The 15327-nt window shown below is 42.4% G+C and overlaps 2 protein-coding genes across 5 annotated transcripts in view; one reads left to right on the top strand and one right to left on the bottom strand.

Moving 5' to 3' along the window:
- Positions 1-243: 243 nt before the first annotated feature.
- Positions 244-2852, bottom strand: LOC118359113 (pro-adrenomedullin-like). Its single transcript, XM_052481255.1, has 4 exons — positions 2715-2852; positions 2032-2147; positions 1771-1896; positions 244-1550 (listed from the first exon to the last, which is right to left on the bottom strand). Exons 2-4 carry the CDS (start codon positions 2133-2135, stop codon positions 1247-1249), a joined length of 534 nt encoding a protein of 177 aa, XP_052337215.1. The 5' UTR covers positions 2136-2147; positions 2715-2852; the 3' UTR covers positions 244-1246.
- Positions 2853-6415: 3563 nt separating this feature from the next.
- LOC118379017 (myotubularin-related protein 13-like) overlaps positions 6416-15327 on the top strand; it is a 162922-nt gene continuing 154010 nt past the window's right edge. For 2 of the 4 annotated variants that reach the window (XM_052481248.1, XM_052481247.1), the window contains exon 1: positions 6417-6636. In XM_052481248.1, coding sequence (XP_052337208.1) covers positions 6582-6636 — 55 coding nt within the window. In that variant the 5' untranslated portion in view covers positions 6417-6581. Of the gene's footprint in view, positions 6637-15327 lie in introns of all 4 variants that reach the window. The other 2 variants (XM_052481246.1, XM_052481249.1) reach the window with 2 other exon arrangements.

Below are 15327 nucleotides of genomic sequence, written 5' to 3'. Positions count from 1 at the left end.
CTGCGGTGTGGAGCGAGCCAGCAAATATGCACTGTACTATGCAGGAATGCGCCTGGCACTCCCGTCTGCCCTCTAGGGGGTCACAGGGAGAGTGGAAGGGGGGTGGATTTAATGAGACCCTGAAATCACTTAACCCAGACCAGGTGTTGCGTGTTTCACTGGAACTGGCCAGACAATAGAATGCCACTTTCAATTTACAACAGTAATTTCCTGTGGAAAATAAAAAGTCTGGACAGAGTCAACTTTTATATGCAAAATGTTTATTGTATGACAATGCTAATTGCTTCGACACAAATAAAATAGACCACATTTACAAATATATTATACCATAGCTATAAAAACCATTTATCCTATTACCACAGTTTGAAACATATAACATCCATGATGCAAACAATAGTGGAAACAACAAATAGTTACAATGCCCTTATATTTTCTTCCTGTACAAAAATAGTTCTATCTCCATAAGTAGTTGAATCTAATCTAATCTATATAATATTTAAATAATGATATCTGAAATATCTTATATACAAATTGCCAAATAAAATATACATACATAGATTGCACGTGTTTATACAAAACATATTCAAGTATAGTTCAATCCATTGTGGACTGGCACAGATATTTCATACAATCTCTAAGGCATTTCCCTCGTACAGTGTCCAAAAACTTCAGCTTCATAGCTCTGTATTATAAATCCATCTCCTTATGTCTTATCTTCTTGTTTGGCATGGACCAGATGTCTTTGGATGTATTTTAGGTCCACGTAGATGTCTGACTGAGAAGGCTGGGACTGAAAAGTGCAGATGAGTATAGAGGGTTTGGTGAAATTGGCTCCTGTAATCCACAGGGTAAAACTCAAAGTTCAGGATCTGCATAACAGGTTTATAGAGTCCCAGTATTTACGCAGTGGACTCTTCTCTGAGTCTGTACCGCTGTATTGACCTTGCTCCTCTCCCACAGCTGGGCAGAGATAGCACCATCCTCAGCATCTCTCCTTCTCTCTCTTCACGGTGCCATCCAGTGCCTGTAGACTAGCTGTTGTTTTGGCGCTCTGCATCGCCAATGCCTCTGCTGAGTCCAGCTTCCAGAGCCGCTGCAGCTATCGCTCAGGACTCGCGTCTGGAAAAAACGCACTGGAGAACTTTTGGCAAAAGTCTGAGGCATTTGGAGAATTTTAGAACAGGGCAGAGACACTAAGCCTCGGCTGCTGCTCTCCTCCCCTGTTCCTCCCCCGTACAAGTCCAGCTCATGTCCGTCTGAGCAGCTCCTCCAGCTTGTGAACGTGTGAGTCTGCGTTGCCCCACACAGGCCTCAGCCTGCCCCCCTCCAGCCTCAGTGTGGCCCTGCGCTCAGGGAGGGAACGACGTCTCCGGCCGTAGCCTTGTGGGCTGATCTTGTCGATGGGTGCACTACCAATCTTTAGTTTGTTGTTGAGCTGGTGGATGCGGTGGGCCAGGTCGTGCACAGTGCAGGTGCCCAGAGAGCAGCCCGGTCTCCAGGCCTGGTTCACTGAAATTTTGGACCTCTTGGTTCGGATGCTGATGTCAGTGCTGGAAGAGAGAGGAGGGAGAGGACCATTAATTAATGCACAGCATTCCTGAGCGGACACAACTTGGCTCAGAGATCCCCTCCGCAGCTTGCTTACTTTAATGAGCCTTGTTTGACAATGGTGATGAATATCTTAATTCCATTTGAAATCTTGATTTCACAAGGATAACGAAATAGCACCATGCACATTGAGTTATGTAAATGTATGGTATGGGCTTTTACCTGGAATGAGGAATCAGGTTGTTCCTGACGTCTTCTGGGCTGACAAACTGTACAGACTCTGCTATCCTCTCTGCAGAAAAACTGTTTAGATCTTGTCTCGATCTGCTCTGCATCCATATGCTCAACCTGGGAAAGAAGAAATCCAACTCATTAAAAACTGTTCAAAGAAGTCCACAAAGTACACAACAGTAAGTGTTGATATCATGGTCACCATACATTGTAGCAGACTAATCTTGACAAATAGCTCATCAATTAGCTCACCTCTTTTTGAGCTCTGGGCTAATTTCAAGTTGGAATCCAGCCACACTCTGTGCAATGGTGGCCAGCAGACAGCCATAGAGGAAAGACTGCAGGATCAGTTTCATTTTGACTGGCACCTGTGGGGAAAGTGGAAAAAAACTTGTTAGTTATTTACTTATTAACGATAACTTACTTAGTTACCTGGTATCATTCCAAGTGAGCCCCCCCCCCCACCCCACCAACCTCTTGCTGTTGCTTACACAAGAGTCCAAAAGCCAAGTTATTTGCACTTATCATTCATTTATTTAAAATGTCACACTAAGGTCACATTTTGTTCCCTTAAGTAAACTTACAACCAAGTTGCAGGCCCTGACCAGTGAAAAGCAGGACACAGTCTATAGAAGACTGAGTTTCCTCAACTAGAGTAAGCTTTAAGCTCCCCTGAGCAAAGTCAATCCCATTCAGTCAATTAAATCCATAGCCCAAAAATAACCGGTAAACTTAAGGTTAGATAGAGAGAGATAAGACTTATTTGGTATTTCTGCCCGATGTCCACAACCCCCACAGTCATGCACAAGAAGACCAGCACTCCTTATATAATAAGATTGATAACCTGTCCTTGTCTAACGCACTTGAGCTCCTGATAAAGCCATCTGTAGCAAACAGAGAAACAGTCAATATTTGCTTCAATTGAAAGTACATACCTGAAATCCTTCAATAATTCACTTGGGTGATAAAGAAGTTATAGTAGAGTCAATGTGGAGAGAGTATTCCAAAGGCTTCTTGAAGTTGCTGTTGGTGCTGAAAGGCAGCTGTGACACTGTGCTAATAGTCTGTACACACCAGACGATGAGCCTTTATAGTGGAGGTGGGAGGGGCTCACTGACTGACACACACAGACTCTCATCCCAGTCCCCCCACTCCACCTCACACAGCCCAACACTGCTGGAAGCCTGCTTTATCAGTGGGATAATACAACAACATAGCAAACCTAGGAGAATAATAAAGTTTAAATAAACCAGAAGTAATTCAATAAATATTTGGGTCATATGAGAGTGATTTACTGTAATACTTGTTAAGGAATGTTGTTGTTGTTATCTCTGCTTTTCATTGACAGAATCTTTATTTGTGATGTGAAATTCACATTTTTAACTACCTTCTTTTTATCAAATGTATTCACAAAGATTACATATATATATATATTTATTTTTATTTACAAATATATATATATATAATAATAATAATAATTATATATATATATTTTAAACATTTGTTTGTTATGTCTTCACAAACACATTAAGAAATAATGATTCACACTCCGAACAGAGACGGTTGTAAGTACTCATTCCTTTGGTATTTGGGGAGGAGGCAGAGAACATTCTAAACAAAATAATTTTGTCCTCTGACATTTTGGACATAACTGAACTTTGAGGTCAAGGGGTTATTAACTTTTGTCCACCTGCATTCCGGCACATTTTTGTCATATACAATTTCATCAATGTTGACACAATGCCCTCTCAAGGCAATATCTGATTACAAGTTTAGTCAGCTTGAGGTCAAGTTGGTTAGTAGGTTTGACATGAGATAACACAAGAACACGAAGCAGTTATTCATTAATAGTAAGTGTGTCAAATTATAACCACTATATTCTCCATGTCTGCGTTTGTTTAAACATTAGGGCAAATATTTGACTGCAAAATGTGTGATTTATTTTCATATTTTTTGGACAAATGTTTAGAGGAATTTAATAATTATATCAAATAAATCAAGAGGGTTCTTTTTCCTAAGATTATATCTGTTGGCTTTACATAATCTCCAACTAACATGGTATTTTAAAAACAATTAGGATGACTTCTTCATGCTCAACACATCCCAACTGAGATACAGAAATTAAATGGGATAATAGGTTGAGTCACAAGAGCCAGCAAGTCTGTCTGCCTCCGTGACTCAGATCCCTGTGTTACTGATATCTGCTCCTCACAATCACTGACTTTATGACTTCATCTCAAACCAAAGTACAATGATTGCACTGAACCCCTTTAGCCCTTTGACCATAATAAAAGTACATTACTTTTCATATGTGCTTAGCTAAATTAAACCATTCCGAAGAATGGTGAGACATATTTCAAAGTATGGGCAGTGAAACAAAGCAAGATATGCAGCGGGGTCAAAACAATGTCAGCGAGGGTCTTAAGGCAGATGTTGATTACAGGCCCCTGGGGACAGATATATGCACAAGACGCCATCAGGATTAGCACAGGGTGCAACCATTTTAGTTTTTCATTCCAATCGACCACACAGCTGACCCAAAGCTGGTGTCTGGTGAGGGTATGTCTGGGACTGGGAACAGGGAACAGTGCATTGAAATGAGCTTGTGTGGTCCCCAAGACTTGGTCTTAAGTCTCAAGAAACACTCTGAAAAACATGTAAGCCTTGATGTGGTCAGATAATCACAATTTGTGGCTTTCAATGTGTAATGTCTTTAATAGCAAAAACATACGTATTTTGGGAACAACATGTGAAATGCTTTCTCAGTGCTCAGAATGTATCTCAAACAACTGATAAAGAACCTTGTATGTGCTGAACATAGAACATAGTTGTATCTAGACCACGTGCAGTAATTCAGTCAGAAAGTCACCTAAATCTCTCCTACGCAGCATTCTATTCATAATTCTTACAGCTTCCTTGCTTACCTGGTGTCCCTTGTGTTACTGTAAATACAGAAATGTGAAACAGGTGTTGCAAACATTTTGTAACCATTTTGCAATGATAATTACCTCCACCATACAAGTATTCCCCAAGTACTCAAGTCATTTAAATCTCCTAATATGGAGAGAAGAAGATTGCGCAACCATGACAATATCATTGTACAGTGGCTCCTTATATGGAGAAATCATTTGTTAGCTTCTTGTAAGACAGGTGTCAAAGACATGACTGATATTTGTTCAGTCACATCTGTGGAATGCTAATGTAACAGGTAAGGTGGGAAGGAACGTATGCTAGGAAGCTATGTCTTCTAAGGTATATACAGGAATAGATGAACACATACCAAGATATTGATATGTTATGGAAATGTTCCACAAAGTTGTCATGGTGATTTGATAGACCTGGAAGCTTCGTGGGGTTTTCACCTGTATAGTCATTCATTCTTTCATTCTGCTCCCTTGAACCCCATTGATGTGGAACAATTTCAACAACAATAAAAAGTCAACAACTCAACTACCAAATTCTGTAGAGTAGATTTATTATTTCACCTGCAGACTGAGCGGAAGACGTATTGGTTTATTGTAAAATACTTACTATTCAGAAATATTATGCTATTGTGCAAAATATAACTAGGCTACATATCTGGTGTTGAAGTGAAGACCCTATCATGACAGATATGATAACACCTTACAGGAGAGAAGCAGCTGATAGCATAAGCATAATAGTTGGCGGAGAGGAATCATCTAAATTAACTTAACAATAGGCTACTTGTTAATGAAGAGATTCTCTCTCAAATTTCCCTAGTATGCTAGGGACCATGACGTTGTGGAATATGTTCAGTCCAAGTCGTTGAGATGTTGGCAAAAACAGCGCAAGAGAAGAATTCCCGCGCACCGGTGTTTTCCACCCCGCAGCGTCTCCCTCCCCTATTTATTGGCAGGAAAGGTCACTCACTGTCCACAGCATTCCAGAAGTGAGTGGAGCTGTGCGCTCTTTTTTCATATTTTGCCTGACCTTGCCCCCAAGTCGTGTGTGAGTGACCCAAACACCCCCCGGTGTGTGTGTTTGTATGTGTGTGTGTGTGTGTGTGTGTGTGCATTAAAAGGCGTTAAAAGTGCGCGCGCGTGTGTCTGGGAGAGAGAGAGAGAGAGAGAGAGAGAGAGAGAGAGAGAGAGAGAGAGAGAGAGAGAGAGAGAGAGAGAGAGAGAGAGAGAGAGAGAGAGGGGGAGTGGGGGGTGTTTAAGTTTGACGGAGCATTGTGATTATGGAAAATAATAATCATGCTATTGACACTGATTTTTCCACCAGCACTCTCTGTTTAGTGCTTCTAACATACTAAATATACTATACAATTAATTCAATATATTTTTAAGAAACACTGGATGCCACAATCTGCAATACTTTTAATTTAGCTTATTATATTATAACCCACATTCTTGCAAAGAAAATTAGACTACTATTTTTTCGCATCTAGTCTAGTTACTCCTCTATTTTGTCTCTCTACTCTCGAATGGGCTTAAAAATATTTGGGTAATTTATTTTTATTTATTTTATTTTGTAGTCCCCCCCCCACACACACACACTTTTTTTCCTTCTCAATAATGGTAGGTCACTTTTTGAATGTGCATGCTAAAGGGATTCTCGTGGTCATCGGATGGTTTTCCGTGCGGGCCAACTAGCGGTGTGGCAGGGTGTGACCCCGTTTGCAGCCACACAGTTTCTATTTGGAAACCAAGCGCCCACGCCCATGCATGTCGCTACTCCTAGACGCAGGCGCAATATCACTCCTTCTGTCAAACATGGCTGTGCTTTTGAAGAAAGAAAAATGCTGAATTGTGTTGGTAGATTTCGGAAAAGCAGCAAACATGGCGAGATTGGCTGATTATTTGATTGTCGTGGGATTAGATCAGGACAAAACCGGTGAGTTTTTGAATGTAACGCTTGGAACACGAATGCTAAATTGAGCTTCAAATGCTTGGGATTATCCAGGCCGTCAGTGTTTATAATGCTAGCTGGTTAGCATAGACTAACTAGGTAGCTAGCCATTGATATCTGAGATTTGAAGCAGTCTGCAGCGTTTCATTGTTGAACTATCGGTAGATGTAGAGTTTCTGATGCACATACGACGGTTTTTAAATATATGCAACGGGGGGGGGGGGTGTTGTAGATATTTAAACCACAAACTGGAGTTTCATTGAGTCGAACTGTAACATCCTGTTGATGTGACAAATCCAGCCTTTGGAATTGTAGTTCGTGACGTGCGTGGTTTTGGTGTCATTATTTTGGAGAATGCATTCTGCTCTAAGGTTTGCATTAGTCAGGAGCTGCTGTGATTTATTTAGTCTCATGTAATTTGCAACCTGAATGATATCTCCTTTTGTTTGACACCGGCAGAATGCGAATAGAAATCCCAACTTCCTGTCTTATCCCAAAATTGTTTTATCCAACGTTCCTACAAGATGGGTTGGGGATAGGGGAGGTCTATTACTTGGTATTGCTGTATTTTTTGGGGGGGAGGGCTCAAAAGTGGGGCCCCGAACTGAGGTTCCCAAACCAGACCCATGATCTGGTCTGCTATAATTCCAACCCAAGATGTTCTACAGTTCTCCTACATGGCTAGTTTTGAAATATTCCATCCACTATTATAAAGCTATAACAATTTTTATACTGTACTTTTGTAATAAAATTACTTGGCCTACAGTTGGAACATTCATTTTGATTTGGCTTGGTTGAAAGAGAGGAACCTACTGAAGAAGAGCAAACAAGAAAGAGGATGTTTATACTGATCCCAAAGTATGGCCTGCATTTGAAGAATGATGAAGGAATGTATAGACCACCCATAAGGGAGTAAAGACACATCCCGAGTGCAGTGACATCTTTCCAGGCTCATGTGTGAGAGGGAGACAACCACCCAGTCCAGCTGAATCCGCTCGCTAGAGGCAGCCACATGAATAGGTAAATAGTGGCCCCAATGTCACTCAACTGACAAGCAGCTTTTGTGCCGTAGGAATAAAATGTTCCTGGCATCGCCGGAGCCTAGATGGATTCAGACCGCCATCTTCACAAAAACCCCTGTTCTGACTGGGATGGATAGTGATGAATGGACTGCAAGAGTGATGGACCTCCCTGACAAGAGGATGTGTCTGTTGCAGCCACGGTGATTGAATACGCCTCTAGTAGGGACAGAGAATAAAAGTATCTCTGTCCATCCATAGTGAGGTTTATTTTCCCATCCTCTTCTCATGTGTTACTGAGGTGTGGGATTATGTACATCCAGGGCTGTTTGGAACTGGGGGGGGACTACTCTACTAGAAAACCGGAAATTATTTTTAGAGTTGATACACTCTCGCAAAAAGAAAACAAACAAGAACATGTCTCTCTGAGGATGCATTTCACTTAATTGCTTTGCCCTTCTTTTGTGAAGCATGATCGTAGACGGTGGGCTGAGTAGACAGACAGCAGCTGCTTTTTCTCCACCTTGCTCGTCCAACTAGGGATCCACACAGAAGTCATGATCACTTCCCTACTTCATTGTGGTTCCTGTTCCAAAATCAGTGACTCCTAAAAAATCATGTTGATACTAGTTGTCATCTGTTGAGAGAGCAGCCCAGCCAGTCCATGGCATGAGCTAGTTTAGGCTATTTCTACTCCAGTGATATTTTACTAATGGGAGTCTCCCTCCTTGTAGAAAGATTGGGAAAAGACTCATTGGTCAGAAAAGACACAAAGCCAACAGGACAATCCACATATTGTCCAGGCTTCATTTAATGGATTTTCAACCTAGAAAAGCACACACTCTTCAGATCCGTAGCTTACATTCCTTGGAGACCTTAATAAAAGCACTTACCTAGCTAACATTAACTCACTACATTCAGGTTGTTGTTAGAGTCCGACCGAATATGATTTTTCAACGCCGATACCGATGCCGATTATTGGAGGACCAAAAAAGCCGCTACCGATTTAATCGGCCGATTAATAAAAAATAAAAAAACTATATATATATATATTTTTTTTTCCCCCCAATATATTTTGATCTGTAATAATGACAATTACAACAATACTGAATTAACACTTATTTTAACTTAATATAAAACATCAATAAAATCAATTGAGCCTCAAATAAATAATGAAACATGTTCAATTTGGTTTAAATAATGCAAAAACTAAGTGTTGGAGAAGAAAGTAATGTGCCATGTAAAAATGTGTTCTATGTAAAAAAAAAAGCTACCGTCTAAGTTCCTTACTCAGAACATGATAACATATGAAAGTTGGTGGTTCCTTTTAACATGAGACTTCAATATTCCAAGGTAAGAGGTTTTAGGTTGTAGTTCATATAGTATTTATAGGACTATTTCTCTCTCTACCATTTGTATTTCATATACCTTTGACTATTGGATGTTCTTATAGGCAATATAGTATTGCCAGTGTAACAGTATAGCTTCCGTCCCCTCCTCGCCCCTACCTGGGCTTGAACCAGGAACACATCGGCAACAGCCACACTCGAAGCATCGTTACCCATCACTCCACAAAAGCCGCGGCCCTTGCAGCACAAGGGGAATAACTACTCCAAATATCAAAGCTAGTGACGTTTGAAACAGTATTAGCGCACACCCAGCTAACTAGCTAGCCATTTCACATTGGTTACACCAGCCATTAGGCTGATAGGCTTGAAGTCATAAACAGCGCTGTGCTTGTGTAACGGATGTGAAACGGCTAGCTTAGTTAGCGGTGTGCACTAAATAGCGTTTCAATCGGTTACGTCACTTGCTCTGAGACCTTGAAGTAGTAATTCCCCTTGCTCTGCAAGGGCCGCGGCTTTTGTGGAGCGATGGGTAACGATGCTTCGAGGGTGACTGTTGTCGTTGTGTGCAGAAGGTCCCTGGTTCGCGCCCGGGTATGGGCGAGGGGACGGTTTAAAGTTATACTGTTACACTTGCGAAGAGCTGCTGGCAAAACGCAGGAAAGTGCTGTTTGAATGAATGATTACCGGCCTGCTGCTGCTCAGTCAGACTGCTCTATCAAATCAGACTTAATTATAACATAATAACACACAGAAATACGAGCCTTTGGTCATTAATATGATCGAATCCCGAAACTATCATTTCGAAAACAAAACGTTTATTATTTCAGTGGAATACGCAACCGTTCTGTATTTTATCTAACGACTGGCATCCCTAAGTCTAAATATACTTGTTACATTGCACAACCTTCAATGTATGTCATAATTACGTAAAATTCGGGTAAAATTAGTTTGCAATGAGCCAGGCAGCCCAAACTGTTGCATATACCCTGACTCTGCGTGCAATGAACGCAAGAGAAATGGCACAATTTCACCTGGTTAATATTGCCTGCTAAACTGGATCAGTAGTTATAACTAGTGATTATGATTGCTTGTTTTTTTTTATAAGATACGTTTAATGCTAGCTAGCAATTTACCTTAGCTTCTACTGCATTTGCGTAACAGGCAGGCTACTCGTGGAGTGCAATGGTTAGCGCGTTGGACAAGTTAACTGTGCGGTTGCAAAATTGGATCCCCTGAGCTGACAAGGTGAAAATATGTTGTTCTGCCCCTGAACAAGGCAGTTAACCCACAGTTCCTAGGCAGTCATTGGAAATAAGAATGTGTTCTTAACTGACTTGCCTAGTTAAATAAAAGGTATAAAAACATGTTAAAAAATTATAATCGGAAATCGGCGCCAAAAAACTGTGGTCACTTGGATAACAATGAATAGAAGTAGGCAGTGATATTTTATGAAAGAACTCCACTAGGGTTGGACGATATTACCATAGCATCGTCTATTGACAGTGATTGACAGCAACGCGTTGAGGGTGACTTCATCGTGATGTGACAGACGACGGTTAAGCCGATTTTTGACTGTCGCCCCACAGTATTGAACAGTCTGGTAGAGCACAGCAGGGCAGCACACTAGTGACATTCTGAGTAATTTGCCTATTCCTATTTGCTATTACCTATTTCAATATTTTATACATAACGCCAGAGAGGAATGTAGGCCAGAAAGAGCTGAGAATTCCTGTCAGAATATACCCCCACCCCCTCGTCGGATGCATGGGTTTTAGGCTTACAACGGACACTACTTTAACTATCTTGCATTTTTATCTGTTTTAAAGAAACGTAGCCTATATTTCCTTTCTTTTGATTGGCTATATGACAATGCTACGCTTCATCATTTTATACCTTTCTCACCTTCAGCATTCAAATGTTTGTAAATTACTTACGCAATATTAAGCTTTACTAGTTGAGTGACAACCAATGTAATTTGCTAGGTTATCAAATGCAATGTTGAAGAGGATGTTTTACCAGAATAAAGTAGGCTAAGCTACCCCTGGAGACACAACTCTCATCTGGTTATAGGTAGGCTATATGTTGACCGGAGCTTACATTAGATATCATTATTTTGAGTTTTTTTGTTGTACTTTTTTACCCCCTTTTCTCATAACTTTTTTTGTGATCTCCAATTGGTAGTTAGTCTTGTCCCATCGCTGCAAGTCCCTTACTCACTCGGGACAGGTATCGGTCGAGAGCTATACGACCCCGCACTGCTTCTTGACACACTGCTTCTTGACACACTGCTTCTTGACACACTGCTTCTTGACACACTGCTCGCCTAACCCGGAAGCCACTGTACACTGTACAACTGGCGACTGTGTCAGCATGCATGCGCCTGGCCCGCCACAGGAGTCGCTAGAGCGCGATAGGACAAAGACGTCCCGAGAAGCTCACTCCCAAACGGTCTAAAACATTAGATTGAGACTGGGGTAAGATCCAAACTTGTGCTATATATTCATTGGCTATGACCAATGTTCCCTCTAAACTGTGGACGGGCTACTGCAGCGCAGCTCACTGGGACTGCCAGCGCAGAGTGCAGAATAAATAAAGCCCAAGGAGAGAAGCACAAGCTTGAACTTCACTTAACATTCTAGAGTTTCCCTGTTAGTTAACACTGTCAACGTTTCCCTTTACTTTGGCAATTGTGATCGAATCAATGCAACATACCAAAAAAACTATGCAAGAAATGTTGTTGAAGTCATCGGAGTAGATTCTATTGTGCACGACTCAGCCCAAACTCTACACAGACCAGTGCGGCATAACCAATCAGAGCTGCAGTAGGCCAATATGCAAATAGACCATTGCTATATATGGCTCTGTGCCATTTGCTTTGAACTGGACTGTTTACATCTGTGGTCGTGAGTAATTGAGCTTGTTTTGAGATCAAAGCAAGAGCTGCGTCTAGCCCCATGTGCACATTTTCTTCATAACCTTTGCTAGTTAGTGAGTTATTAGCACAGTTATAGATACGTAGTCAGCAATAGGTGAGTAATTGCTTCTTACAAGAGCACACACGTGTACATTTCTAGACATATTTGAAAAGCTATTCAGGCAAAGAGATTTTTTGTTGTCTTGAAGGACCAGTGTTGTATTTTGAGAAAGGCTTGAATAACCTTAGAAGCTCATAGGCAGAGGGTAGCATAATTTGTCTGATTCGCTGTAATAATTAATCTGCAAAAATAACCAATTAATTAGTTGGTGACGCTGGTTTTCAGATCAAAAAGCAAACATTTCTCCCCTGAAATGAAAGGGTGGTGGTAGATGCCCAGTATCCCTTATGACTCAGCTCAGGTGCCGACAGACACCATAGACATATACAGGGCATTCAGAAATGATTCAGACCCTTTCACTTTGTCGACATTTTGTTGTATTACATACAGCCTTATTCTAAAATGGATTAAAGTGCCCCCCCCCCATCAATCTACACACAATGCCCAGTAATGACAAAGCATAAACAGGATTATATATATAAATATATATATATACAGTGCCGTGCGAAAGTATTCGGCCCCCTTGAACTTTGCGACCTTTTGCCACATTTCAGGCTTCAAACATAAAGATATAAAACTGTATTTTTTTGTGAAGAATCAACATCAAGTGGGACACAATCATGAAGTGGAACGACATTTATTGGATATTTCAAACTTTTTTAACAAATCAAAAACTGACAAATTTGGCGAGATTTGTCCTGACTCATTCGGCAGGTAACCTAGTGGTTAGAGCGTTGGATGAGTAACCGGAAGGTTGCAAGATTGAATCCCTGAGCTGACAAGGTAATAATCCGCTGTTCTGCCCCTGAACAAGGCAGTTAACCAACTGTTCCTAGGCCGTCATTGAAAATAAGAATTTGTTCTTAACTGACTTGCCTAGTCAAATAAAGGTTAAAAAAATCCTGCCTTGTCTTTGCTGTGTTAGGGTCGTTGTCCAGTTGAAAGGTAAACCTTTGGGAGCAGGTCTTCATCAAGGATCTCTCTGTACTTTGCTCCATTCATCTTATCCTGACTAGTCTCCCAGTACCTGCTGCTGAAAAACATGGTGCCAGGTTACCTCCAGACGTGACACTTGGCATTCAGGCCAAAGAGTTATTCATCAGACCAGATAATCTTGTATCTCATGGTCTGAGAGTCCTTTAGGTGCCTTTTGGCAACCTCCAAGCGGGCTGTCATTCCTTTTAAATGAGGAGTGGCTTCCGTCTGGCCACTCGACCATAAAGGCCTGATTGGTGGAGTGTTGCAGAGATGGTTGTCCCTCTGGAGATGGAGAACCTTTCAGTAGAACTATGGAGCTCTGTCAGAGTGACCATCGGGTTCTTTGTTATCTCACTGACCAAGGCGCTTCTCCCCCGATTTGCTCAGTTTGGCAGGGCGCCCAGCTCTAGTAAGGGCCTTTGTGGTACCAAACTTCCATGTAAGAAGGATGGAGGCCACTGTGCTCTTGGGGACCTTCAATGGTGCAATATTTTTGGTACTCTAACAGGATGCACCTGAGCTCAATTTCAAGAGTCATAGTAAAAGGTCTGAATACTTCCAGTACCACTCATTCCACTCACACATGGAATCAAATATATTTGATTTTCTTCAAAGTTGCCACTCTTTGCCTTGATTACAGCTTTGCACACTCCTGGTATTCTCTCAACCAGCTTCACCTGGAATGCTTTTCCAACAGTCTTTTTTTTTACCCCTTTTTTCTCCCCAACATCATGGTATCCAATTGGTAGTAGTTAGTCTTGTCTCATCGCTGCAACTCCTGTACGGACTCGGGAGAGGCGAAGGTCGATAGCCATGCGTCCTCCGAAACTCAACTCAACCTTGCTGCACTGCTTCTTGACACAATGCACATCCAACCCGGAAGCCAGCCGCATCAATGCGTCGGAGGAAACACCGTACACCTGGCGACCTGGTCAGCGTGCACTGCTCCCGGCCCGCCACAGTAGTCGTAGTGTGCAAGGATATCCCTGCCGCTGGTATCCCTGCGCTAGTGCGCAATATCCCTGCCGCTAGTGCGCAAGGATATCCCTGCCGCTAGTGCGCAAGGATATCCCTGCCGCTAGTGCGCAAGGATATCCCTGCCGCTAGTGCGCAAGGATATTCCTGCCGGCCAAACCCTCCCTAACCTGGACGACGCTGGCCCAATTTGTGCGTCGCCCCATGGACCTCCCGGTCGCGGCCGGCTGCGACAGAGCCTGGGCTTTTCCAACGGTCTTGAATGAGTTCCCACATATGCTGAGCACTTGTTGGCTGATTTTCTTTCGCTGCTGCCCAACTCACCCCAATCCATCTCAATTTGTTGAAGTCGGCTGATTGTGGAGGCCAGATTATTTCATGTAGCACTCCATCACTCTCCTTGGTCAAATAGTCCTTACACAGCCTGGAGATGTCTTGGGTCATTGTCCTGTTGAAAAACAAATGATAGTGGGACTAAGCGCAAACCAGATGTGATGGCGTATTGCTGCAGAATGCTGTGGTAGCCATGCTGGTTAAGTGTGCCTTGAATTCAAAATAAATTGCAGACAGTGTCACCAGCAAAGCATCCCCAAACCATCACCCCACCTCCTCCATGCTTCACCACACATGCAGAGATCATCCAGTCACCTACTCTGCATCTCACAAAGACACGGCGATTGGACCCAAAAATCTCAAATTTGGACACATCAGACCAAATCTCCGCCCGTCTAATGTCCATTGCTCATGTTTCTTGGTCAAAGCAAGTGTCCTCTTATTGGTGCGCTTTACTGGTTTCTTTGCAGCAATTCAACCAGGAAGGCCCAATTCATGCAGTCTCCTCTTAACAAATCAAATCAAATTTATTTATATAGCCCTTCGTACATCAGCTGATATCTCAAAGTGCTGTACAGAAACCCAGCCTAAAACCCCAAACAGCAAGCAATGCAGGTGTAGAAGCACAGTTCATGTTGAGATGTCTGTTACTTGAACTCTGAATCATTTATTTGGGCTGCAATCAGAGGTACAGTTAACTCTAATGAACTGCAGCAGATGTAATTCTGGGTCTTCCTTTTCCCGTGGCGGTCCTCGGGAGAGGCGAAGGTCGAGAGCCATGCATCCTCCGAAACACAACCCAACCAAGTCGCACTGCTTCTTAACACAAGCGCGCATCCAACCCGGAAGCCAGCCACACCAATGTGTCGGAGGAAACCCCGTACACCTAGCGACCTGGTGCGTGTACTGCGCCCGGCCCGCCACAGGAGTTGCTAGTGAGCGATGAGACAGATATCCCTGCCGGCCAAACCCTCCCTAACCAGGACG

This window comes from Oncorhynchus keta, chromosome 2 (genome assembly GCF_023373465.1).
Source record: "Oncorhynchus keta strain PuntledgeMale-10-30-2019 chromosome 2, Oket_V2, whole genome shotgun sequence".
Taxonomy (NCBI): Eukaryota; Metazoa; Chordata; class Actinopteri; order Salmoniformes; family Salmonidae; genus Oncorhynchus; species Oncorhynchus keta.
This window is presented reverse-complemented; position numbering and strand designations above follow the sequence as displayed.

Coding starts and splice junctions, on each gene's coding strand:
- LOC118359113 (XM_052481255.1), bottom strand. CDS start 2,135: ATGAAACTGATCCTGCAGTCTTTCCTCTATGGCTGTCTGCTGGCCACC. Junction 1,897..2,031: donor AGCCCAGAGCTCAAAAAGAG/GTGAGCTAATTG, acceptor CTTCTTTCCCAG/GTTGAGCATATGGATGCAGA. Junction 1,551..1,770: donor AACCTGATTCCTCATTCCAG/GTAAAAGCCCAT, acceptor TCTCTCTTCCAG/CACTGACATCAGCATCCGAA.